The sequence below is a fragment of the Anastrepha ludens genome, chromosome 4, assembly GCF_028408465.1.
Source record: "Anastrepha ludens isolate Willacy chromosome 4, idAnaLude1.1, whole genome shotgun sequence".
NCBI lineage: Eukaryota > Metazoa > Arthropoda > Insecta > Diptera > Tephritidae > Anastrepha > Anastrepha ludens.
The window spans coordinates 10,634,572-10,661,574 of NC_071500.1; the positions used below are offsets into that span (position 1 = coordinate 10,634,572).

At 41.5% G+C, this 27,003-nt stretch overlaps 1 protein-coding gene across 1 annotated transcript in view; it reads left to right on the forward strand.

Moving 5' to 3' along the window:
• The window catches only part of LOC128860916 (uncharacterized), an 84,222-nt gene that overhangs the window by 53,790 nt on the left and 3,429 nt on the right, over nt 1–27,003 (forward strand). The window contains exon 3 of the mRNA XM_054098712.1: nt 7,132–7,292. Coding sequence (XP_053954687.1) covers nt 7,132–7,292 — 161 coding nt within the window. The remainder of the gene's footprint in view (nt 1–7,131; nt 7,293–27,003) is intronic.

A 27,003-nucleotide genomic window follows, 5' to 3' on the forward strand; every position in this document is an offset into this window, starting at 1 on the left:
TCACATGATGACGCATCACATTGTAAGCGAGCGTCATTGCAGCAACGCTGTCCAGCAGCTGCAAAATACACAACAACTTGGCAATGCGGCAACAGCCAACAGCCAACAGGCAGCAGGCAACAGCACCAAAATCAACAATAATGGTAACAACACATGCCAATATTCAAGATGTTGAAGTTGCTCGTAAAATCGCTGACAAGTTCCAATATACGAGCACAAGAATAAGCGAACACGTTTATGTTTATTTGCAGGCGAGTGTGTAGGTACGCGTTTACATGTGTGTGTGTGCATGTGTATTGTAGGTTTGAGTAACTGCAGAGTTTTATGCACAATTGCAAGTTATTCTGTGTGCGTATGCGGCATGGCGTCCTCTCATTTGGCGCTTCTTATTGATTTTATAATTAAGCGTTGTCGTTAAATTTTACGATTTGAAATAATTTTCTCTCGTTTCGCGGACAATTTAATTAAGTTGTTTATCTGCTTGCCATGAGTGAGTGTCAACAGGATTGACATAAGGACGGATTGTAAGCAAACCATTTAATGACGCTGTTGGAGTTAATAGTGGTGGTGAAGTGTGAAAACGGTTACGTGTAACTAAAGGTGTGATACATTTTTTGTTGTTTTAAGAAATATTCCTATTTGAATGTATTCATGAAGCTTTTGTGAAATTAGAAATCATTCATATATTCCTTAGCGAATTACACTGTACTTATATTGCAACCCATTACTGTTTTCATTTTTCCCCACCACTGTTAACAACCCTAAGATAGGTTTTCGTGCGTGCATACAATGCGACCCCTTTTGCCGAAGAGCATACTACGAACCAACCTTTCGAACTACAACTCGCGTGCTGTTAACGCGCGTTAGTGATGTTAGTGTTCGATCAGACCCAATAACAGTGGCTGTAAAGAACTACCCCCGAAGTTCAGTCGTCGTTTTTACATGTCTTGACTGCCACAATACAAATTATCCTTTGAACAGCACATGTAAACAACCACTTACAGCACATTTTCATTTGCGCATGTGTGTGTGCTATATACATGTACGAGTATGTTATTATACTTACATACAACAGCGCTGCATAAACAGCAGCTGTTTGCATTCGGGCATTCCACTGGTTACCGCAGTTAGTAATTAATTGCCGCAGTTTGGTGCTCGACAGGCACAGTTAAGTAATGAGCCCACCAAAAACTAAACACCATAAATATTCAAATAAGTAACAGATCAATGTGGGTAATTTCTATTAGGTCCATAAATGCAAACTGCATAAATTTTCATATTTTTATTTCGAGCGTTCAAGGTCGATTTAACAATAAAATCACAATGAAATGTGAAATTAAATGATTGCTAACTCACTGAAGGCTCTAATAGCGACACTTTAACATTTCAATACCACTTTTGCAGACCCATTATTACATACGCTTCTGTAATATGATGGAAAGCCACAATGGTTAACTCCAGAGAAAAACGCCCAATCAGGTTACAGAGAAGTGTGTGCTTGGGTATCACAGGTGCCATGAGTACGACATCTGGTGATGCGCTTAATGCCATTCTGAACTTGCCACCTCTAGATCTTCAAATTCGAAAGGAAGCAATGAATGCGGCGTACAGGCTCAAGTTAAACGCAGTCTGGGGAAATGAAGTAAGCACTGGCCATTGTCAGATATACCACCAGTTGTCAGAGCGGTGCACACTGTTCTCGATGCCGGTGGACAATCGGGTGCCTGTCGTTAGCCTCGGAGGGAAGTAAGCCGTTTTGATCTCAGATAGAGATAAGTGATTAAGTCCAGAGACCCTATTAACGGGACATCAGCACACTTTCTACACCGACGGATCCAAAGACACTAAGTACTCCTATGCCACAGGACAGATGGCCACGGTATTCCTTACGGAAGTCTATGCCATCTTAAATGTGGCGCACTGGCTAATTGAGAAAAAGTGGCGGTGCAACAGTATTGGAATTTCTACTGACAGTCAAGCTGCCCTGAAAGCCCTTGCTAACCCACGCTGCTCTTCGAAGTTAGTCGGTGATTGTAAGACAAAACTGAACAGTGTTGCAAAACACAACAAAGTTAGTCTTATTTGGGTGCCTGGACATTGCGGTATCAGAGGGAACGAGTTGGCTGATATATTGGCTAATGAAGGCTCTGCAAGTATGTCACTAGGCCCTGAACCCTTTCTAGGTGTCAATTACGCATCGATTCAACTATGGATTGAGGACTTCATGAGGTCTACCCACAGAGGTCGTTGGTCCAAGTTGAACTCGTGCAGAGTAGCCAAGTGCTTTGTGAAAGAACCAAACAGGAAAACAGCGACCTTTCTCCTAAAGCTCAGCAGAGAGGACCTGAGAGTACTGGTGGGTGTAATCACATGGCACAACGTCTGTGGTCAGCATATGGCTACCATGGGGGTCGTAGACAGCCCGATACGCCTATCCTGCCTTGAGATTGACAACACTGCAGAGCATTTTCTCTGTAGCTGTCCTGCATTTTCCAGAATCAGACTTCGGATATTGGGTTGCAATACACTGAGTATGGACAAAGTTCATACTCCTCCTCTTCCGGATTTCATAAAATTCATCAATAAATCCAAGAGATTTGTGGAAGAGTGACTTCAGACTAATTTGTCCGTTTTACCATCCACTTTTTATCTTTCATATCTCTATTCTTTCTACTTATATCTATCTGGGTGTAATACAATGGTCTACTGACTGAGTGCTTGGACTTGTCCAATCCCCCACAAATCTAATCTAATCTAATCTAACCACTTTTGCAGTTAGATTTACTACGGCCGGACTGAATTCAGTACTTCCATACGTATTTAACACCTTCTAAATTAATCTTCACATTCTTATTTTCGTTGATTGGCGCGATTACTGGCGCTCTACATTAGGGCGGGCATAATGAGAGCCTTATAGAGTGTTAGTTTTGTTCGATGAGAGAGGAATTTACTACTCGGTTGCCGACTTAGTACAAAGTGGCACTTGTTCAAAAGAAAGATTCTCCGTTGGATTTCAAGGCTGACATTATTATCGGTTTTAATACTGGTAGGGCGTTATCAGTGTTCTCACCTTGTCATGGTCGGGAAACGGAAGGGCAATCGCGCCCTCAAGGGTTGGAGTATTGGGCTATTGACATTCTCTGTGACATGCGCAGTTGTCACTATTTAACAAATTCGAGAAGTGTTCTCTGGATGTCAATCACCAGATCGCCGTCTTTGCTCTTACAGGTCTTGAAACCTTCTGTAAGCCGCTGAACTTTCTGGTAGAGTTTTGAGGCGTTTTTTGCTTTTGGCCCACATCTCAAGCTCCTCGCACTCATGTATTTCGGCTTCCCGGGCACCTTCGGCAGCTTTTTGACCTCGATGAATTCACAGGGAGCCATATCAGTCGAACCCCGAGAGTGATTGACGGTTGAAATGCGATTTCTAGTCAAAAAATCAGTGGATCGATGAGATGGTGCATTATGATGCAATAAGCGCCAGCTCCCTCCTTCGCGGTATTCAGGGCGTATTCGACGAATGCATTGCAACAAACGCCTCAAAACGCCAAGATAGAAAATTGCATTGACAGTTTGGCCCGTTGGCACGAATTCCTTATGGACGATTTCCTCGGAATCATGAAAACAAATGAGCATCGACTTGATTTTTGACTTCTCCAAACGCGAGTTTTTGGGTGGGGGCTCCTCTGGGACCTTCCATTGGGCACTTTGACGCTTAGTTTCAGGTTCGTGTTGGAATCACTACGTTTCATCACCAATTACAATGTTGTAAAGGAAGCTCTCGTCTTTTCTCGCCTCTTTATTGAGGTTTTTCGATTGTTGAATTCTGAGCAATTTTTGGTCTTCAGTTAACTTTTACGGAATGAAACGTGCACAGAGCTTTCGTAAGCCCAAATGATCAGTTAAAATGCGATAAATCGATGTTTTGGAGATATTCAATATTCGTTTCCATGAATTTTAACGACGATTTCGATTCATTTTTTATAAATTTACGAACAATTTCGATGGAGTTTTCGGTGATTACTGATTTTGGGCGGCCCATATGTTCATGGTGATTTATGTCCTCACAACCATCTCTGAAACGTGTAAACCACTCATGAACTCTGACACGAGATAGTCAATCATTGCCATACACTTTTTTCATCAATTAAAATATTTCGGTAAACGTTTTAACGATTTGAAAACAGAATTTAATATTAGCTCTTTGTTCGAAACTCATTTTTCTACCGATGACACAAACATACTGACACTTTAGATGCAATAACTTCGCTTCCACTGAACCGAATGCCATCAAGCTTTCACTGAAAGTCAGAGAGGGATGTAGCTTCCAACGCACTAACTCTTTAAAAAGATGAAGCCATCAAGAACATTTTTATGATGGCAGTCTTGTTTATTTTGGACTTCTCCTTGAAAAGCCCATACAATGCAGTTTATTAGCATCAAATTGGTCAAATAACAGGTGGCGCTAAAGTAATCCTCCTATCAGAAAATGCTATAAATTTTGCGATTGGCCTCTAATGTCAGTTCTATTTTGACATTTATGTAGTAAACACATGCGAAATACACGTTAATAAACAATGTTACGCTACACTGCTCCAGAACGCGGAATATTGCTGATTATTTATTTGACCAATAATCGGTCGGTGACTTTGGCACAACGTGAATTTCGTCGCAGATTTCCTCGCCGTCCAACGCCTACTGGTGAAACACTGCGACGTTTAGCCGCTCGCCTCGAAGAGACTGGCACAACACGAAATGCTGCCAGGCGTGGCAGACCCTGGGGTAGCCACTTTGCAGAGAATATTGCTGCTGTATTCGAGGATGTCATGGAAGCGCCGTCGACATCGACCAGACGACGTGCCACGCAAATGGGTATCAGTCGACGGTCTTTACAGCGAATTTTGGTACATGATTTGATGATGTTGCCGTACAAAGTCCAGACGGTGCATCAGCTGTTAGCTGCTGACCGCCAATCGCGTCTAACATACGCTCAAGCCATCCTTAATCACCACCAAGAGGAAGTTGATTTTTCATCAAAAATAATCATGAGTGATGAGGCCCATTTCCATCTTAGCGGGGCACTGAAAATCCGCGTGTAACCCACGAAGAGCCATTACACCCGCTCAAAGTCACTGTATGGTGTGCTGTTTTCGCTGGAGGAGTCATCGGACCTTTTTTCTTCGAAGACGTCGCGGGCCAAACGGTTACTGTGAACGGTGAGCGCTTTTTGCCGCAACTTGATGAATTGGGATTGGAAAACATGTGGTTCCAACAGGACGGTGCAACGGCACACACTGCACGTGCCACAACCGATATGCCTGATTTGACCGCTCCAGACTTCTTTTTGTGGGGCTTTTTGAAGTCGCAATCAACTGTGGCGGCGGCCATTTACATGACATCATATTCTCGTATTGATGTAAAAAAAATTAAAAGACCAAATAAAAATAATCAAAGTTCTTCATTTTTTTTTTAAATTACAGCCAAAAAACATCGCAAGGTTACTTTTGCGCCACCTTGTTAGTTCTAAGGTATGGTGGTCACGCTTCTATTAGACAGACTGTACATACATTACCTGGCCATTGAATTATGACCGATGATAAAAATCACATATTTATGACTTTGAGAGCGAATAAAAAGCAAACGGTTTTAAAACATTTAAAAAAGTTTACATATTTGTTTTTACTAAAAGGTTCTTGACATTTTTGCATTAAAAATATTTATTTTAAACAAATATTGACCATTGGAAGCACACAATCTTCTGAATATCGTTCTCCGACTCTTCTGCGAACAAAGTCTGGTGCTCTTGTGATCGCTTCCAATCCGCATTCATCGCTGAAGATGATCTGTAAGAAGAAAAACAAAACCAGAAAAAAGTGTGAATATTCACATCTTCTAACTACTATTTGACAAAGGAAAAATATGTTTTTTTTAACTTACATTTTTCCAATATTCCGCGTCGAAGTCTTTGGGAAGTTGTGCCCAAAGTTTGGTTCTGGTGCTGGTCGTCTGCAAAAAAGTCCATTTTCGTATAAGCGTCGTCGTAACGTTCTTTCCGAAATATTTACTCCAGATGCCTGAACCTCTCTTAAAATCATCCGACTTGAAGCATTTCTGCTCTAGAGCACTGTTTAGACGATTTTGCGATCCTGCCTGGTTGTGGTGACGCGTTCTCGGCGACAATTTTGGCGATTGTTTGAAGTTACCGCTAAAACGTTGTTGGTATTTTTCCACTTTTTGGCAACATTTACCACAAACGCCTTGGATATTCCAACGGTTCTTGTTATGTTTGCATAGCTCAGGTTGTTGGCTTTCAAAAGAACTGCAATTTGTTGCTTTTGTCCCGATGTCAAATCCGAATTTCGGCCCATTTTCAAAAAAAAACTGGTTAAATTGAAAAAAAGGATAATCCACGTGACAAATTCATAAGATATATATATTTTGTACTTACTGTTGTTATATTTCAGATATATGAATATTCACTATTCAATTCTTTCACTTTTCAGACGATCTCAATTAGTTTTTTTATGCTCTTCACACAAGACCGAATTTATTCGTACTGGCACTTGCACACTTAACTTTTCACTTACAAGCAAAAAACTGATTCTTTTCTAATCCTAGTAGGCCAATTGACGGAAAATTCTTAAAAACATCTAAGGACAGGTTAAAAACCTCTTAATACCCTTTTTTATTTGGAAAAGCCAAAGTTAGATTGAAAATTGTACCTGATATTTGAAGTTTTCAGAAAAAATGCCATCGCTCATCATTCGATAGCCAGGTACTGTACACGTGAATTTGCTTTAACACTCCCCACTACCCTCACAATTAATTATGTTTTCATGTAGAGTTTAAGTAAAAAGTAGTTTTGATCCGAAAAGCCTATTAAATGTTAGCCAAAATAGTGAAAGAATTCAAGGCAGGTGCTTTATATCTACAAAAGCACATACAGGTGTTATAAATAATTCATATGTAAATTAAAATATTTGCTTTGACTGAAGATATTGGGAAATATTTATGCCCCGTACTTACTTGTACGCTAAAGGCACAAACAAAGAAACAAACGTTAAAGATCTCGATATCAAACATTTGCACTGAGTAAATTAACAAATTTAACAAATTTACTCACATTTCACAGCGCTCCCTGCCCAGTAATATTTGCTACCTCATTGTGTACGATTGGGATTTGCATGATAATCAGCATAATACCAAGGAAAACACGTACGCTTCCTGGGCCAAACAGATGCTGGACAAAGCAAGCGACCCAACAAATAAAAGCCTGCGGGGAAAAAGGGATAGGTGAGTTGCTTACGCGAGTTAATACCCATAAGATGATTATAAATTTCTGTTGGCGGACAACGTAACTCACTGTTCAAGGACATAAGCGATAAGAAGATTGAGGCATACAGCGTTTAAATAGACAAGTGCAATCAGCTTCCGTCATCGACGTGGGTAACCAATTAACCGGGAGCAAAGGCAAAATAAATGTAAAAATCAAGAGAAAAAAAGAAACGGAATGCACATTTCCAAACACATTTTAATGCGTATGTGTCTATTAGCCGTTGGGACCACCGTGCAACCAACATGAGCACGAACGGCTAATAGACATTTTTCTAAATATGAATCAATGTCAACAGGCATAAAGGCACAGCGTGTAACCCACGTAACACAAACGGTGGCAAACAATGGTTGTACTCGTACAGCAACAAGACACGCAGCCGGCCAGCAGACTAGTAGGCCTACATATAGGCGGCAAGTCTCGTTCATGGGCTCATTGGTTCATTGGTTCATTGGTTGAATTGCGCATGCGGAACTGGAAAAATAATGGTAGTGGAAATAAAGAGGATTACAAAGGATGTGATTGTGAGTAAAGGTGTGCGCACCAAGCGCAGAACCAACAGCAGACGACATGACGTGAACAATAAATAGATAAACGTACGCACGCACAATCGCACACACAAACACACGGCAAACCACATTAACGCCAAAGGACTTCGAAACGTGAGGACATGCGGATGTGCGGATGTAGAAATGTTATCGTCTGTGCAGAAGTGCAGCATTTCGCTGATTGTTTTTGTTGTCCCAGACACGTTTCCTAGAAAGAAATACCAATCATTTATTCAAAAGCAGCTGAGGAGATACGGAAAGAAAGAAGAGAACCGAGTACATAGAAAAGTAGGATAGATATGGTAGGAACACAAAATAGGTGGATAATTGAGTCTAATAGGATTTTAAATATGCCCGCACACACAATCATACGTATCGCAGACAAATTGCTCACCCACAGAGCACTGGTGCGTCGACAGCGCGTCCGTGGAGACGCATGCATAACTGAGTCGAGAATGTAAATTGAAATAAATTTATGTGGGAATGTAATGTATGTAAACAAGTCGATCAGAGAGAGAAAGTCTGACTTTGCGGGCTGGTTCGAAATCTGTTTCGGTCATTAAATGGATCGCCGCATACGTACACAAGCAGATTAAAGATGTTACTATGCAGCCTGCTGAGTGCCAACGAATTGAATATGAGTCAGTTGAATGCCGCTACGGTTGTTTTCGAATGACAGGTTAATGGTGATAAATATTTTGAACTAAATGGGTAAGACTTGAAATATTTTTGCAAATGTAAAAGTAATCCTGGCAAGAAAATTTCTATTGTTTTAGCTCATACGAAATAGATTTTTGAACCGAGCTCGGTGGTATATTTTTCTAAGGCGCGCAACCTAATGAGTAATTGAATTGAAATTTGAGCAGGTCGATCCAAGAAGCACCAGGAGATATGGTAAACACTCAGGCTAAAAAGCCCATTGTATTTAAAGCTCTGGAATGGGGGTAAATAGTCAAGGAGGGAAGAAGAAAAGTATCAGAAAAAGCGATAGGAAAGAATAGAGACAGAGACAAAAGTAGTTAGTCCTGTGAGAACTTTCCAGATTTGATGGCAAATCTGTAAATATCTTCCAGTTTTAGAGAATGAATATTACTTATTCTCACGACATCGGAACCCAAAACTCGTAGCCGTGCTCTAGTAAAGACAGAACACTCACAGAGAAAGTGCTGAGTGGTATCCGCCTCCTCCAAGCACGGCAGGCACATCGGGTCCTCATTGATTCCAACCATCAACCATCAACCGAAAAGAAGAAGAAAAAAAGGAAGAAAAATTTTAAGAAAGATCTTTGGCCCAATAAGAATGGATGATGGTACCTATATAATCCGATTGAACTCTGAACTGATCGATCTAACTCAGAACGAGACAGCTGTACGTTTTGTTAAAATGCAGCGCATTAGATGACTAGGTCATGTGATCCGTATGCCTGTTGACTGTACCGTGAAAAAAGCCTTGACAGGAAAACTAATGGGCGTGAAGGCCAAGGGCAGACCGAGGAACCGTTGGATAGACGCAGTGGAGCACGACCCTAAGAAGCTGGGAATACGTAACTACGAAGCAACAGCTCAAGATAGACCGCTTTGGAGGAGCATTTTGAAGGAAGCTTTGACGCACCCCGCGTTGTAACGCTATGAAAGAAGAAGAAGAAGATCAACCGAACGTCTTTCCTTCTAAGTATTAGTAGAAAGTTTGACAGTTTTCTGTTCGGACTTGGCACAAAACACTTTGTAGTTCTGCAGCGTTCTAGACCGGACCATCGCTCTTTATGTAAATTGCATCCAAGTCATGATTCCTGTGGGGGAACGGCTGATCCACAGAACCTAGTGAGTAACTTTTTGAAAATATTTGATAAAATATGCTGCTTTTTTTGGTCAACTCGATTGCAGGTTAACACTTAAAATACTATTCATAATGCAGGCTATTGGATCACTAAGTCAGAACATTCTGGACGATGTAATAAACTCAAATTACCCGCCGAGTGCTACGGTCATTCGCTCGAGAATTGACGAAGGAAATTCTTTTTGGGCGGAGCTCCCGCCAGTATATACGGAGAGGTCCAAAGTGCCTTTTTTAATCATATGCTATTTTGATAATGACAGCTCCTTCTCGCTGAAAGTCTTGACAAAAAGTTGGTATCGCGTTACGCTTGAAGGAACTTACAAACTTATTTCTAGAATCCATATTGTGTAGCTTGAACAGAGCGGTTCTTGAGAATATATCAAAAGCGTATTTTCTGACGAAGCGAGTTTTTAGTTCGACGGCTATGCTAACATCTGTAACTGTCACATTTGTGGATCGGAAAACTCACACGCAAGATTGTCAAGAAGCTAAGGCATCCTCGAAGCCGTTCATTTCGTGCATTTTTCTTAGAAAATGCTGCTGGAATCTTTTTTCGGTAGATCCTGATCGATATATCAAAGCTCTTTCGAATGACCGACTATGTACTCCTGCCTACAGACATCACCCAAGATATGGTGATCTCCTTTAGTTTTCGGCTCCATACAACTACTGCAGTGTTTTGTAGGCTGGACTAATGGGAATAATTAAAGCCATGACTATGCCAGTAGTGTGAAGCGATGTCGGGAAATGTTATCTACATTTTCACCTACTACCCGGCGATAGGGTTTATTTCACCGACCCTTCATACGAGAATTGGAGTCATCGATTTCGGTTTGGGCCGCTGTAACCGCAGATGGGCGCTCTCCAATCGTTTTCATCGAGCCTGGCGCCAAGGTAAATGCGAAATATTATCGGGAAGGTATTCTGGAGGTTTCTTTGAAGCCGTGGGCAGACTAACATTTCGCTGGCAGACCATAGACGTTTCAACAGGACTCGACACCGTCTCATAAAAGCTCGAGTGAACCAAGAATGGCTAAAAACAAACTTCTGAACTTCATAACGTCCACACAAGGGCAGACGCGAATCCGATGGATTATTCCCTTTGGGCCATTTTGGAGACCAAGGTCAGAACTAAAAGATTCACCAGCCTCAAGACGCTGAAAAAAGCCATTGTCCGCGAGTGGGCCAAAATACCTGCAAGTCACATTCGGGCAGCTTGTGTTTCATTTCTGGACCGTCTCAAAGCCATAGTCAAGGCAAAAAGTGGTCATATCGAGTAAAAGTAAATTGATTCTTAATTTTGTATTATTTTCACACATTTTTTACTTTGAATTGAATAAAAATAGTTTTGCAAACTAAATTTATTGCCTGATTAATTGGTTACACTTCGAGTGCCGGTCCCTGTATATCAATTATGGAGCAGCCTGTTTGATTGATGCGAGCGCATGTGAGTCTAATAGTTTCATCGAGCCGTTAACTTTATTTTGGCGCTGACAAACGGCTACACCCTTTGTTGTTGTTATTAACGTTATCTGTATGGCAATTTGCCACACATCAACTGGTAGATCAAACGCATTGTCCACGCCTAATTGTACGTGCAACAACAAAAGGAATAGTACAAAAGGCAAATACAAGCCATGAGACCGCTGCCCAAACCAAGGCATCGCCTTCGTTTTAAGGGGTGCATCCAGATGCTACTGTTGTTATGCTGTACGGTAGCTACAGCAGGTTATATACATACCAGTACATGAATGTGTCAGCAGCTACAGTGGAACCTGCGTAATAGTTACTAGAAAATATTAGAAAATCACTTCTTTAAAATGGTAATAAAAAATTACCCAAGTTTCAGCCGAAACCGCCAAGCAATTAGGGCCAAGCGGGTCAGTGATAGTGCATTCGAAACTGGTCAGGGAATGCCTGGCGTCATTTTCGATTGCATACGAATTCTTCGACATATGGCTCATCTGAGTTCCTGTTCACAGCAACATTGCAGGAAACTGTGAAGCGGACGAGCTGGCCAGACAAGGGACATGTGAGGTGATTTCCCCGCGAAGAGAGATAATTGGGATCCCCTTGACTACCTGCGGTCTGCTCTTGGAAAGATGGGCTTTGCGCCAACTCAGCGAGCGCTAGGCAAGTACTCAAACTTGTAAGGTCGCGATATCCTCGAGCAAGCACTGAAGTTGACGAAACCTCAGCTCTCGAACTTTGTGGGTTTTCTCACAGAACACTATCCGCGAGGTGGAATTTCCTCGAGTCCTTTTTGAGTCTAATGTATGGCGGATGAGGTGGAATCATTTCAGCAACTTCTCCTTAGCTGCCCTGCACTTGCGGGGCTAAGATTTAGGCATTTTGGCTTCTACATTTTTGCTACGCCTGCTAATAAAGAAGACCTTGACATTAAAAATCTGATGAACTTTATCAGCAGCATAAAGCGGTTGACGCAACCGCAGCACAGTCTTCGTTCATAATCCATACCCTCTAAGTCCATCCTCCTAATTACCCCACCCTACCTCTCTCCGCCCTCTCCTTTCGTCCCATCGCCCTTCCTCCACCTTACTTTCTTGACAATGTTAACACAAAGGACAAATTCCTTTTCTTCGTCCAAGTGTGCCCACTCTTTGGGCAACCATTCTAATCTAACCTATTCACTGAGGCTTGCCAAGTCAGGATGAATCGTTTAACGTCTGAAAAAGTTCCGAAGTGTTAACTGCGATGTGGAGGATGTGCCACGCGCTGGTCGCCCTGAAGTCTTTAACTCCGACGCCTTGCTCGAACTCGTGTAAGCTGAGATAAATTTGACAGTCGATATGAAAGCTCAGAGGTTAAATTCATCGCATGGATTAGTTCACAAGTACCTGGTTCAGTTGGGAAAGGGTTCAAAGGTGGGAAAATGGGTTCCACATAGACTTTCCGTCGCCAACCTTCAGCAGAAAGTGAATGTGTGATCTCAGCTGCTGCAGCGGCTTGAAAATCAAAGTTTTTTGAACCGTATCCTTACTGGTGATGAAAAATGGGTCCTTCAAAATAATCCTGTTCGCAAACGCCAATGGTTAGATAAAGATGAAACACCAGAACCGACCCCTAGAGATGGCCTTCACCCCAAGAAGATTCTCCTGTCTATTTAGTGGGATATGGCCGGTATTGTTTATTATGAACTTCTGGAACCAAACCCGACGATAACTGCTGTCAAACCAGAATGAGGCACTTAACAAAAATCGAGCGTCTTTAGTGAATAGACGCAAAGTTTTGTTTCACCACGACAACGCCAGACCTTATACCGCAAGGCAAACATTAGGCACGCTGAACGAGCTCGGATGGGAGCTAATGCCTTTTCCGTGTACTTCAATCCCATATGAGTAACAAGAACTACTCCTCAAAAGAAACTATAAAAGGGATATCGAAGCGTATTTTGGCTCCAAGGACAAACAATTTTTTGAGCAGCGAATTAAAAATTTGCCCAAACCTTGGGAAGACATTGTAAATAATGAAGGAAAATATGTTATTGATTAATAAATACTTTAAATATCTTTTTTATTCTTTTAACCACCATTAAAAAACGCACAAACGACCAGCACCGTTTTACTACCACTGTTCTCGTGTGATGATGTCTTGTGCTTCTCTCTGTCATTGTTGGTCTCCTTGCCGCGCGGATGGCGCTTAAATGATGGTTAAGTTCTCTTCAGAAATTTAACCCACCATGAACTAAGAGGGATGCTCCGTATGGGTATTGGTTGACCATCCGTTCGCGCGTGGTGTTCGTCCAATCATCTATACGGAGACTCAAGTCAAGGTGTGCTTGGAATAGTGCCGAGGACTGAATGGTGTAGGGGATTAAAACATGTGCAACGCGAACGGAGCACCCCTCTCGAATATCCAACCGCCTTCGAGAGTAATTGTGGCCTTATTGCGGTAAGGGCCGCTGCCGCGGAGGACCCCATTACTTCCACTGTTGGACAACATCTTCCTATTTCACATTCGGATACCCCTAAAAAATAAGCACTTTTCCATCGCGCACCATGCCCTTTTTTGTATCGCGATGCGTATTAGGTCACTGTTTTTTAACGAGTGAATATGTTTTATTAAATTTTTGCACATCATCGCACAATTTTATAAATTCTTTTAAACACCCATACAAGTGTAGAGAAAAAAGCGATCACTTGAATAAGTAGAGTTATGAGTTATGCGTGACCGCCACTGTAAATTCTTTAAATCGATTTCTTTGAAATGTGATACTTAGTAGTTATAACTCGACCTAGGCTTTAGCTGATTGCATCTGTATATCCAGAGTTGTGTTTTGCAAAGTGGGCGATTCTCACTACGTCCTCTGTTCAAAAGAACCACCCTCAAACCTGAAAGCCCCCCACACCAATCTTCTTCTTCTTCTTAATTGGCGCGATAACCGCTTACGCGATTTTGGCCAAGTTTAACAAAGCACGCCAGTCGTTTCTTTCTCGTGTTTACCGGCGCCAATTGGACACACCAAGTGAAGCCAAGGCCTTCCTCTTCCTCTACTACCACCAGCTGGTACCGCATCGAATACTTTCAGTGCCGGAGGGTTTGTATCCATTTGGACGACATGACCCAGCCAACGTAGCCGCTGGATCTTTATTCGCTGCGCTATGTCTATACCGTCGTAAAGGTCATACAGCTCTTCGTTCCATCGCCTGCGATATTCGCCGTTGCCAACGTGCAAAGGTCCAAAAATCTTACGCATAGTGTTTCTCTCAAACACTCCAAGTGTCGCTTCATCGGATGTTGTCATCGTCCACGCTTCTGCGCCGCACGTTAGAGTGTTAGTTTTGTTCGTCGAGAGAGGACTTTACTACTCAATTGACTACTTAGTCCAAAGTAGCACTTGCTGGCAAGAGAGATTCTACGTTGGATTTCAAGGCTGACATTGTTGGCTGTCGGTGTTAATGCTGGTTCCTAAGAATACGACGCCCTTTACAACCTCGTTATCATAACTGTCAACAGTGACGTGGGTGCCGATACGCGAGTGCGCCGACTGTTTGCTTGATGACAGGAGGTACTTCGATAATGTCAGTATCATCGTCATACGCCAACAATTGTACGCTCTTATAAAATATTGTGCCTGAGCGATTAAGTTCTGTGGCTCGTACCATCCTCTCCAACATCAGGTTAAAGAAGTCACACGACAGGGAGTCACCTTGTCTGAAACCTCGTTTGGTATCAAACGGCTCGGAGAGGTCCTTGCCAATTCTGACGGCGCTGCTGGTGTTGAGCAACGTCATCTTGCATAGCCGTATTAGTTTTGCGGGGATACCAAATTCAGACATCGCGGCATACAGGAAACTCCTTTTCGTACTGTCGAATGCGGCTTTGAAGTCGACGAAGATATGGTGTGTCGATTCTCCTTTCATGGGTCTTTTCCAAGATTTGGCGTATTGTCAATATTTGGTCGATGGTAGACTTTCCAGGTCTAAAGTCACACTGATAAGGTCCAATCAGTTGGTTGACGGTGGGCTTCAGCCTTTCACACAATACGCTCGCTAGAACCTTGTAGGCGATATTAAGAAGACTAGTCCCGCGGTAATTGGCACAGATTGCAGGATCGCCCTTCTTATGGATTGGGCAGAGCACACTTAAATTCCAATCGGCGGGCATGCTTTCGTCCGATCCTCGCCACCATGTTTGAATAGCTCAGCCGGCAGTCCGTCGGGGCTCGCGGCTTTGTTGTTCTTTAGACGCGTTATCGCTATTCCCATCTCGTCATGGCCGGGTAACGGAACGACAATTCCGTCGTCAACGATTGTGGTATTGGGATCTTCACATTCTCTGTGACATGCGCAGCTGTCACTATTTAGTTGGTTGGAGAAGTGTTCCCTCCATAATTTAAGAATGCTCTGGATGTCGGGCACCAGATCGCTGTCTTTGTTCTTACAGGAAAAAGTCGCTCTCCCAAAAAATAATATCTAAATATTTTGTATCTGTGCAAGAGCCGGTTGGTTACTAAAAAATCAATCAATACCAAATACATACGTAAATGCTACCATTTCAAGACGTCCTCACCCCAGGCAGAAACAATACAGCAAAGGGCTGAGAAAATACTTAAGAAGTCGACAGTAAAACCCAAAAATATTTGCCCATAAAAAATCAGCGGTGATAAATTATGGCGGCGTCGATGTATTCAGTGCACTTTAACGCCTTTCGATTAACATTTACGAGGAATTTCGTTAACGCAAATCACTACCGAAAGGCTATGCGAAATTGTAACTCAAATCAAGTTAACGAAAACGAGCTGAGCTGAATTGAATTGAATTTGCGCGCGACGAAACGTCAATACCAGCGAACAAAGTTTAAGCGACGACGGTATATGGAATTGATTTGGTGAGAACCAACTCGCAATAATACTAAAATAACACAGAAACAATAACGCAAAGATCAAGTACGGCCAAACGAACCGCACCGAAATGTGAAAACCGCATAAATGCATTCAATCAAATGGATTTGCCGCCCGCACCTTTGCCGCCAGCCCGGTCGCAGCTTCATATGGCGCAGTTGAAGCCTACAACCGCCAATGCCATTGATTGTTGCCACTCTTGTTGTTGTTGATGCTGTCTCAATTTTGCATTGGTTGCTGGTCAAGTCAACTTTGATTATTTTACGCCGATAAGCAGCGACCAGCAGCCAATAGCTGCCGAACAGCAGCTACGAGAATAACAGAGAGTCATTTCAATCAATAGGTCGAGCTAAGTGACGGGCAGCGGTTAAGATGCGGCGGATGCGAGGCGTCTTGAACAAATGAACTGTACGCGCATGCCTCAGGTGCCTTGAGCTTGTTGAGCTCTAGAGCAGGTCAATGTATGTACATATGTATTTGTGCAACTCGGCAGAGTAAAGAAATTCCTTCGGTGTCTTCGATGCTAAGTGTAAATTTACGCAGATGATTTATGCGTACGCCAATAAGCGAACGATCAACGAAGCACAAACAGTCGACGCGACCACAGCAAGGATAGTTAGTGCCCACTATGCCCAGTGACGTTGAAGGGTTAAGAGGTGTTTTATTTTCACCAATTAAACCGTCGGCGTGCGGTCACTAATTTAGGAAGGGTCAGCACTTGCGACCGATATGGGACGTGCTGCAACGGTCGGTTTGCTCGCTGCCATCATTTGCAGTAATGTTTTTACTGCGGTGTGTCAGCAGATGCAAATCACAGTTGAAGCGTTCAATCGATTGTGCGGCAATGACGACCGAGTCGATAATTGGAATGCAAAAATTCAACTTTTCTTGCTACTCATTTTTTCACTCCTCCTTATTGCTATTGTTGTGCACTTACTATGTGTTTTGTTTTTGTTATAGATGCACTCGTATTGTAAGTTTAATAAACGAGAATCTTGTTAGGCGACAGCGATAATGACTTGAGAAATACGCCGGCGGCAATTGAAGGTTATGATGATGAAGACAAAGACGTGCGCCGACGTACTGTTGTAGCACTCCAGTGGAAGGTGCAACTGGGTATGTGTGCTATATACAAATATATGTGTGTGTGTGTATCTGTGTACAATTGTTATATATACAGCCAGAAGCGGGAAAGACAAAAGCAATATTTCTGCACACCCAACTTAACCAAGTGAAACGAAAAGTTAATTTAAGTTGTCTGCGCGGCTGCTAGCCAACCACTCATTCGGCCGTCCAGCCATGCAGTCACAGCGTACAAGCGTACAGGCATACAGCGTCTGGCAAACTGTTCGGAGCTTTGTGGCGGCCAGCCAGTTAGGCTCGTCCTAAGGCCGTCGATCGACGTCGCATTGTGTGCAGTGAGCAGACGGTTAGCAATTTCTTATCCATCCAACCAGGCAGTCAGCCAAGTAGCTAGTCACTCACTCACTCACTCACTCAGTTAGTTAGTCAGCCAGTCAATTTGCAAATTATGCGGCTGGTTTGCAGGACTTCGGGCAAAATGTGCCACAAACAATGCATACGCGCTGTTACCCTTTTTGTGCCACATTCGCTACAATGCGTTTTATGTTTTGCCGCGTACCGAAAGCGCCATTGTTCGTTTCATTTCGTTGCATTTTCTCTTAGACTTTGCTTCGGCATTTATTTAATTTTACTTCATTTAATAGATCACCTTTTCTGAATCTATAGCCGGTATTTGAAATATTTGAAATGCAAACATTGGCGTGCAGCTAACGGACGGCGGAGGCGTCGTCATTATGTATGTTGCCATTCCAAGGCACCTGCCTGGATTTGATATACGAAAATGGGATGACCGCAGAAAATTATACAGTGGCTTTGTTCGCAAGAAATTTGAACACCGAAATTTGTGGAAAAAAGCGAAATTTGTAATGAATTTATGCACAGTTTTTATGTGCTTTTCTTGCGTTCAACTGTAAACTGCAGATAGATGGAAATATGGTTAAGAATGGCAGGTGCACGAAAGTGCTAAATGTACTTCGAACGGATACAAACGCGCCGGTTTTGAAAGTTTGCGTTGCGGTATCAGCTGGTGCTAGCAGAGGAAGAGGAAGGCCTCCTCTGCGTTGGAAAGATCTGATGGAGAAGTACTTGGCTTCACTTGTTGTGTTCAATTGGCGCCGGCTAGCACTAGAAAGAAACAACTCGCGCGATTTGTTACACTCGGCCAAAATCGCCCAAGCGGTTATCGCGACAATTAATGCTCTTGGTGACAATGAGCGTGACAGTCAGGTGAGTTTTGAAGGAGGTGCAGCTTGCTAATCAAGTCTAAACAACGCGGCGATAGCCTGCAAGTCTCGAAGCTTACTAGGAGTAGATGCCAGGCCATGTTTCATAGTACGTTTTTTAAGAGTTTGTTAAAATCGCAATCCTGCACGAATATTGAAGGGTTTAGATCCATACAAAATGGTATAATATTTTTTTAATTGGACGTTACGTACGCTTTTCTGCAGATGGAAGGATTTTCCCTTACTTTACTTCAGAATTAGCGCAGAAGATATTTTATTAATAGCGCGGAGTTGAATATAACTTTAAACGCCATGGACGCTTCGTCCCTGCGATCGCATATTTCGTTATGTTGAGTGGCATTCAAAAGGGTAGTAAAATTCCTAGAATTAGAATCATTGGAATTTTCGCTTGAAGAAATACTTAAGTAAGGTGACGTTAGGTAGCGGAACGTGCCGTGATTGACACTCCTTGTGTTTATAAAAAAGCCAAATAAATAATTGGCGCGTACACTTCTCTTAGATGTTTGGCCGAGCTCCTCTTCCTATTTGTGGTGGGGGCCTATTTGTGGGGGTGAGGGGCCTACAGTTTTGAGCCGACTCCGAACGGCAAGTGTTTTTTATGAGGAGCTTTTTCATGATTGAAATACATCCGGAGATTTGCCCTCACCTGTCGACCTATTAGAAAAATATTGTTTATAAATTTTTGGTGTCTCACGCACAGAGAATCGAACCAGCCCACTTCCAAATAGTAGTCAAGCACCAACCCACCCGGCTACTGCGTATGTTTTCTTAAATTATCCAGTAATAATTTAAAAAATCACTAAAATCAAAGCAAACGAGCTCAGCTGAGAAATTAATTAGTAAATTGAATGGCATGGAGAACAATTTTTTTCCACTTGTGGCTTTATAATAACTATTCTTACTCAAAACTTACTTTTTGTGCTTATGAAATTTTTAAAATATTTGACCCTCAGTTCGTTTTCTTCTTGGGTTTCAGAGGTTGAAAAAAAGAAGATTTTGACTATTTTTTTTTAGTATACTATTAATATATTTTATTTAAACAATTCACTACATCTAAGATACATATATAAACAGTATTTTGAGAAATTTTTATTTAAAAATTTCGAAAACTCAGCCGTTGGTAGCTCATCTTCTTTGATGTCTCAAATGCTCTTGCCGTGGACAGCATAACTCATTATTGGTTCATCTAAAACCTTCATCTACCAAACGGATTTCGTTAGTACATAAATCTCGTTATTGTATGGAGGAAAAAAAAATCAAAATTTGAATTTTTGACAGGCTTTGAACCAAAAAACACATTTTTTAGTGAAATTTTCGACATACATTGGCTCAAAAAAAAATAGTTGTAATAAAAAAAAAATCCTCAATAATTAGATAATGTTATTTCAAAGATTTGTACAGATCGTGTCCACCGACTTAAAAAATGGAGTTTTGAGATAAAACGTTTAAAGTTTTAAATTAAAATAACATGCAAAAAGAAATTTTTATTTTTAACTCACATAGAATCATCAATTCCAGCACCATAAAGCAAAGTACCTGCTGCGGCGGCAATATTGAGGGCATCCTTTTGCTATTGCCTGAGACGAATTCTCGCTTCACGAGTAGTAGAGCTAGCTTTCTTTTCGGCAATAAGTATGCGGTTCCCATCTTCTTTTAGGACATACTCGTGGCTGTTTCGGCCAAGTTTCAAATCCATGCCATGCATGAAATGCAGCAAAGCAGAGGCTCCTTCGTTTAAAGTGCCAGCAGCGACATATGCAGCAATCTCTACTATTTTTGTACCAGCAGGAAGTATTTTTGGAGTAATTTTCCAGATTAACTGGTTCAAGCTTTCCTTATTGTTTTGTGTGAAGCCACCAATACACCTCTCCAAGAGCTCTTCTTTGCTGAGATCTTCATAAATTGGCTTGATAGCTAATGCCACATCCGTTGGTAATGGATCCTAGCCGTGTTTGTATGATGAAAGCGTCTTCATTTCGGAAGCAGGCTGCCAAGTGCACCATGAGTGCTGTGGATTTTTGCCTGTGGAGATATAATGAAAATAAGTTGCCCATATACTGTCTCTCATATCTTGCACCGAAAAGTAGTAAATTGTTAGTTTATCAATTAATTTGCCACTAAGTTTGCCTTTGCCAGACAGAGTTGTTTTTTAATTGTTTTACCGGGCTTAGTTTTTTTCTTCAACGGTTTTATTGACCAAATCACGTAAACGCTTGCCCATCCTCTTCTGCACATGTCCTACGCATTCTTTTTTATTTATAATACAGTCGTCACCGTAAGGTTTAGCATTAATAACTCCGGAATATGTTTTAGTGTCCCCGTCACCAATATAATTTGAGTACTTCAGGCCGTATTTTTCAAAAGAACGTTGAAACGTTGCAACGATTGATGAAACTTCCATATTGCCAGCTGGTCCTTTGTGATTAGCACTACATTCGTTTTTTTCTAAATGATCCTCCATCCATTCTTCATATTCGGATGTGCTCAGGTTTTTTTTTCAAACTTCACATAATTTGCAATATGAAGATTTTACAAAAAATCCAAAACTTTTCCGCTATAATACCCAATCAACGTAGACACACCATATAATGATGAAAAACCACGCTTTTTCCAAGTACCATCACCTGATACAGTTACATCTGTCGTATCATCAATGCCATTTTCATCAGAAGTTAATTGTCTTTCTTTTTTTGCAGCCGATGAAAGAAGGGTTTCAGCAACCGTCTGAACACAATCATAAATTTTCTAAACGCAAAAATTATATGTTGACTTATTCAAAAAATAACAACTAATATCCATCAAGCCACAGAATTTTTTACATCCGGGTAATCCTAGGCCTAATATTCGCATCACAAATATAAACCTACGATTTATTTCATACGATTTACTAATTTTTTGACAAGACAAAATGTATCGAGGCTGACATTTTTCACACTCTAAAACCAGTGAAGTAGCTAACGGCAATCTCGAAATGTGCTCAAAAATATCGAAAAACTCCACAATGTCAGTTTGGGATGAATTCCGTGGCTTAGTGGGGTTTCGATGAATAAAGAAGCAGAAACAGTGTTCGTAAGGTAGGACGCGACATTGAGCTATTAACCTTATGGTCGCCGGCTCGGATCCCCGTATAAAGATTTTCATAAGAAAGAGGTAGAGTATACTTGACACTTCAGGTGCAAATGCTCCGCACCCCACAGAGTGAGTTTGAGATGTCTGGAAATCATGCTTTGGGAAAGTGATCGAGCGAATTTTGTCGCATATACATATAAGTAGATTACTGCCATAGCTCTCATAATCTATTTCACTGAGCAAGTTTTGACAAATTATTTGTTTCTTATTTATCAAACTTTATGCAAATTTAAATAAAATTTTACAAATTCCGTCAAAATTTCGATTTTTAAAACGCAAGTTTGAGTTATTTATTTTTGTTGAAGCTGTTGGGTGGTTTCTACCATAGTGAAAAAAAATTTCGAGCTTTCGGCTGCCGGAACGCGCAGTACAACCAGAGGCAGCTAAAATGCGGAACAAGGTAGCGAAAGGTAAGGCGAATCAAACAAAATTATGGGCCTTATGAAATTTTTAAAATCTTAGAATATAAATCGTTCAATGGAGTCTATCGCCATTAAAAATACACCGGCGGTTCGCTCACTCGCTCCCATTGCTTACTTAAGTACTTAATTTGCAAACATTTTCCTCACGAAAGTACTAGAGGTAGAAGGACCCTATAGAGCCACAAAAATAATGCGTCACTTTCGAAAGTCAAGCAGCAAGCTTATCTCTCGGCACTACCAAATACAATTTCAGAAAGTCAGACATTGCCAGCTCATGTTCTGTCACTTCCTTCTGCAGCCATTAAAGGCGAGGTTAGCAAACGGGTTATTTTAACTAACAAGCCTGGTAGGCTGAGAGAGGCTGCAGGTGGACAAAACTGATGATACCTGTCATGCCCGACCGACTGCCGCAGATCCTCCTGTCATTAAGGAGAAGGCAGTGTAGGCAACTGGTTGGACCGATGACGGGTCACTTTCTATCGGAGAAGCACATGGAAAATGTGGGTATCTCAGACTGTACACTATGCTCAGCATGTTGAGAGGAGGATAAGACGGCGGACCACTTTCTGTGCGTCGGCCCGGTCTTCGATCGAATAACGCTTGAGGTCTTTGGCACTGATTTGTTAAGAAGCGACCACCTTGGCTCCTTGGTACCACAAGATCTACTCAGATTTCTTCGGAGGTCGAGTAGATTTAAAGAAAAATAAAAAGGGAACCCGAGTGCAATACAATAGACTTAATGTTGTTTGATTGCTGTACTTGTTAGTATGCCCCGACAAACAAAAAAAAAAGGTAATGTCGAGCTCGACGACAGAATCAGTAAATATAGGGACTCCCTGCCATAGAGAGCTGAAAAATTTTGCAAAGTCGGAATCGTTTATAAGCTGCCCGAAGCAGCGACGCTACCCACCTCGAGTAAGTAAGATAAAACTACATTCGCGTTTCACACGAAAGGCTGAATCAAGATGGATTAAGTTACAAGAGATTAGGAAGTAGATTTGGCCCAAATACGAAAAGTCACAATCAAACACTTTCTAAGACGGTCAAAAGATATGTTTAAGCTAACATTCACCTTCATTACAGAGGACGAATTTTGAATATTTGTGCAAGTTGCCCCAAGCTAGGGCTGCCATTTAACCGGACACGCACCTTGGCTAACGCGTACAACACGAGGTGCTTCGAATTCGAGTACAGTAACGACGCGGTTATTCATCAGCTCATTTCTGCTATTTAAAAGCTCTTCAAAAAAAACCATTTGCCGTACGGAGTCGGTTCCAAAAACATTTTTGGAACAACATCAAAACGCACACCACAAATAAGAGGAAGTGCTCTGCCAAACACCTTACAGAAGTGCGCGCGTCGATTATTTATTTTTGTACTTAATCTGGCGACGCTACTACTCGTGTCAACCAACCAGCCCGTATCAACACTGATTTTCAGAATAATGATTTTTCATATCCTTTTGGTATCAAAACATCTTTCCTGATCTCTTCTATTCTTAAATTTTGAGGCTGACATTGATAAATCAACACCTCTCTGGTTCAGTTACCGTATTTTCTCGAATCTCTGTACTCATATCGCCGGAATGCGAAGACATGTGTAACATAACGCCAACCACTTGAAAAATATTTATTCAAAAAAAAAAAAAAAAAAAAAAAATTGACTACCCGCATATTGAACTTATCAATTGGTGCATGCGTACACATTTACAGTTGTAGGCAATAAAGCAATTCACTCCGCTCGCTTCAATTTCCAAACGTGCGGACACCAGAGTCAAGACAATAATGACATGCACAAAAAAACAAAAAACAAAAAAATACATTAGCCCATTTGAGAATCTTATCAATTGTGTTGTCAGACGCCTTAGTACTAATGTCCGCGAAAAGATGCGATAAGCGCTCAATGTCTGTCCGAGAATCCAAGCTCCTATCATAGCATCACAATTCAAAACAAAAAAAGAAAAACACAAACCAACAACAATAACAACAACAGAAATCACAGTACACAACAGTGGTGCAAGCAACAAGGGAAAATTATATCAGTCCAAGCTGTTGAGCATCCTCGTTCTCACAGGCATCAAACAGTGATGCTAATCGTAAAGTCATTTTTTATATCCAAACGAAACGAAACGAAATGAAATGCGCTGAAAATGAATGGAAGGAATTGTACAGCATAGCGGTCGGGGCGTACAAGAGCGTGTGCCTGCGGCTGGTAATTGTGCTGGTTTCATTTGCGCATGTGAGGTCCACTGTGCTATGCGCTGGCGATGAGCTGCCGCCGCAGATGTCGGCAGGCAATGCGATGAGGCGATGAGCCGATGAGCTAACTAATGGACAGAAAGAGTAGACGCATTGTTGTCGATGCAAATTGTCCAGCCGTCGCACACAGGCCCCTACATTGTATGTTGCTGTGTATGTAGTATATTTGAGTTTTTATATATGCGCGTGTATTGGTGTGAACAACTCTGTCTGCTTGTGTGCGTGTGCGCGCGATCGTACAGTTTGTTGTTGTGTTGCACTGATTGCGTACTTAATTAATGAAGGTTTTTTATCGCCTTGTTGCCACAGCTCTGCAACTATATTGACCATCATCAACTGGCCGCCACATAACGATCACATTTACATGTACATTCACATGCACATGCACATTCATATTTGCGGCCGCGTTTGCAGTCACAGAGTAGACACATTCGCGTCATCCTTTGAAGTTCGGTTTTATGGTGTTTTTAAATGGCATTTTGAGAACTTATTTCGAATGGGACCACCAAACTACACCACACCTTTATTGCTCACTTGTTGCTTTTGCGCCGTTTGGACCATTCAAACAACTTCTTTTTCTGATTTAATTTTTATACATACATACATACATATGTACGTATCTTATTTTCTTTTTCACTCCCCAGCCCTACACTCGTACATACATATATTTACTTATTTTTTTCTTTTAGGCTTTCGTTAATCTTCTGTGCGCTATTGCGTTCATGTGTTTCGCCGCTTTGCTTGTCCTTTAGTTCTTCTAGTTGCATAACTTTGTAGCTAAGTATGTACATATTTATCGCTCTTGAGCTTTTCTTGTTGCTGCAAAATGTTACGTTTATAATGAAACTGAAACTGAGAAAATAATTTGGCATGAACTGAAGACTTAGTAAAACAAGTTGCATCATACGCGGTGTGCCTACTAAGGGGTTAGGGGTAGTCAGCATTTTCAAAAAATTGGATTTTTGTTTACATTTTCTTAAAGTATAATATCTTGAAAATATTGTGTGAAAATTTGAAGTGGATGCGACAAATAATTTTCGAGTTACTCAACAATTCACAAAGGGCGCTAGGGCGCCCTGGAGCTCGATCGCAAAACTTTAAATGCGTTTTTCTCAAAACTATGTTTTTTGAACTGATGATCACTGTAATTTAAAACCGCTTGGTAGATTTCAATAAAATTTATACTGCTTTTGAAAAACATAAAAGACTCGTGCCTGGTCGAAGGATTTTTTTTTTCAAAAATTTCGATTTTTTTTAACAATTAATTTTTTTTCCTCGAAAATCTGAAACAAATTTCCTGAGACCGTCATAAGTTGAATTTGAAAAAAACCGCAAAACTTTCTATTAGTAAAACTATAATAATTTCTCTTATTCGATTGATTTTAAATGAATCTCCGATTGTGATGATCCCCGCAAGAGACTTCTGGAGAAACGGGTTCCACACAAACAGCGATAACTTTTACAATTATCCGTTTTTTTTTTTAATTTTACTAAAGCCAAGTCGAAACATGATGTATTAATGCTATGCCCTTATTTTTGTAAAATAAATCAATTGATTAGCAAAAAAAAAAAAAAAATTATTGAAAATCATCATTTTTTCGGGCCTCTGACTACCCCTAACCTAACTGTGATTGACATACAGGGTTTGATTGAAAAGTAATGAGCCTTATTTTTTTTAAGCAGTTCTATTAAACCTTGCATAAGCCAACTAATATTCTTCAAAATAGGACCCTTGAGCGTCAATACACCGCTGGTAGCGGTCCTTCCACTGCAGGAAATACTTTTTAAACTCATCCGCCGGAATCGCGTTCAATTCGGCTGTCACAGTGTTTTGGATCGCCTCGATGGAGTCGAAATGCCTCCCCTTCAGCTTTCTTTTCAGGCGCGGGAACAAGAAGAAGTCCGGAGGGGACAGGTCTGAGCTGTAGGGAGGGTAGGTAAGCACCGGATCCCCCATTTTGGCCAATGTAGAGGTCTTCGTCTGTTTGCGTCGTCGAAGGCCTTCCAAATCGCTGTTCGTCTTCGACGTCCTCCCGGCCTTCCTTGGATGACTTGTGCCACCGTTTTACCTGGGCACTGGACAGAGATTGGCCCTTGTAAGCCTCCTTGAGTAGCCCAATGGTTTCGGTACACGTTTTGTTTACCTCTACGCAAAATTTGATGGAGTAACGTTGTTCCAACGATCGCTGCATTTTCGCCACTGCAAAATCCTAGCACGCTGTTGCCAGCGAACTGGGACCGGTTTCTAGTGGAAGGGTAAGGTCCAACGATCATTTTCCCCCACCAGTCGATTCGGTTGATCGCTTGGCAGACGCTCCGCGCGGGAAGGCTCATTATTTTTCAATCAAACCCTGTAGTATATTCATTTGTATTTTGGTTTTTTCTTGCATAAAGGGTGTGCCCAGGGGAGCGGCTGGAAAAAAACAAAAAGTTCTTTGAGAGATATTAACGATTTTTTAATGTCCCTTTTGTGACATTCATGTACGCCATTACGAATGAAATCTGAAATCCTTTCGATTGTCAGCCATTATTTTGCACGGCGTTACACATCCCAGCATTTGGAAACAGGACCACGTAAGCCTGGTCACCGATGGCTCGAAGTTGGAGGAAGGCTTGTCGGAGGAGCTTCTCAACAAACGCTAGTTCACGCTTACGCAGCATTAAAACCTATTCCAAGCGCCAGATTACTGCAATCAAAGAAGCAGCTGGTGGCTTACTTGTATAATAACTTTCGCGGAAGTAAATATCGACTCAGGCAGCCAAGCGGCAATTAGGCAGGCTCGAAAC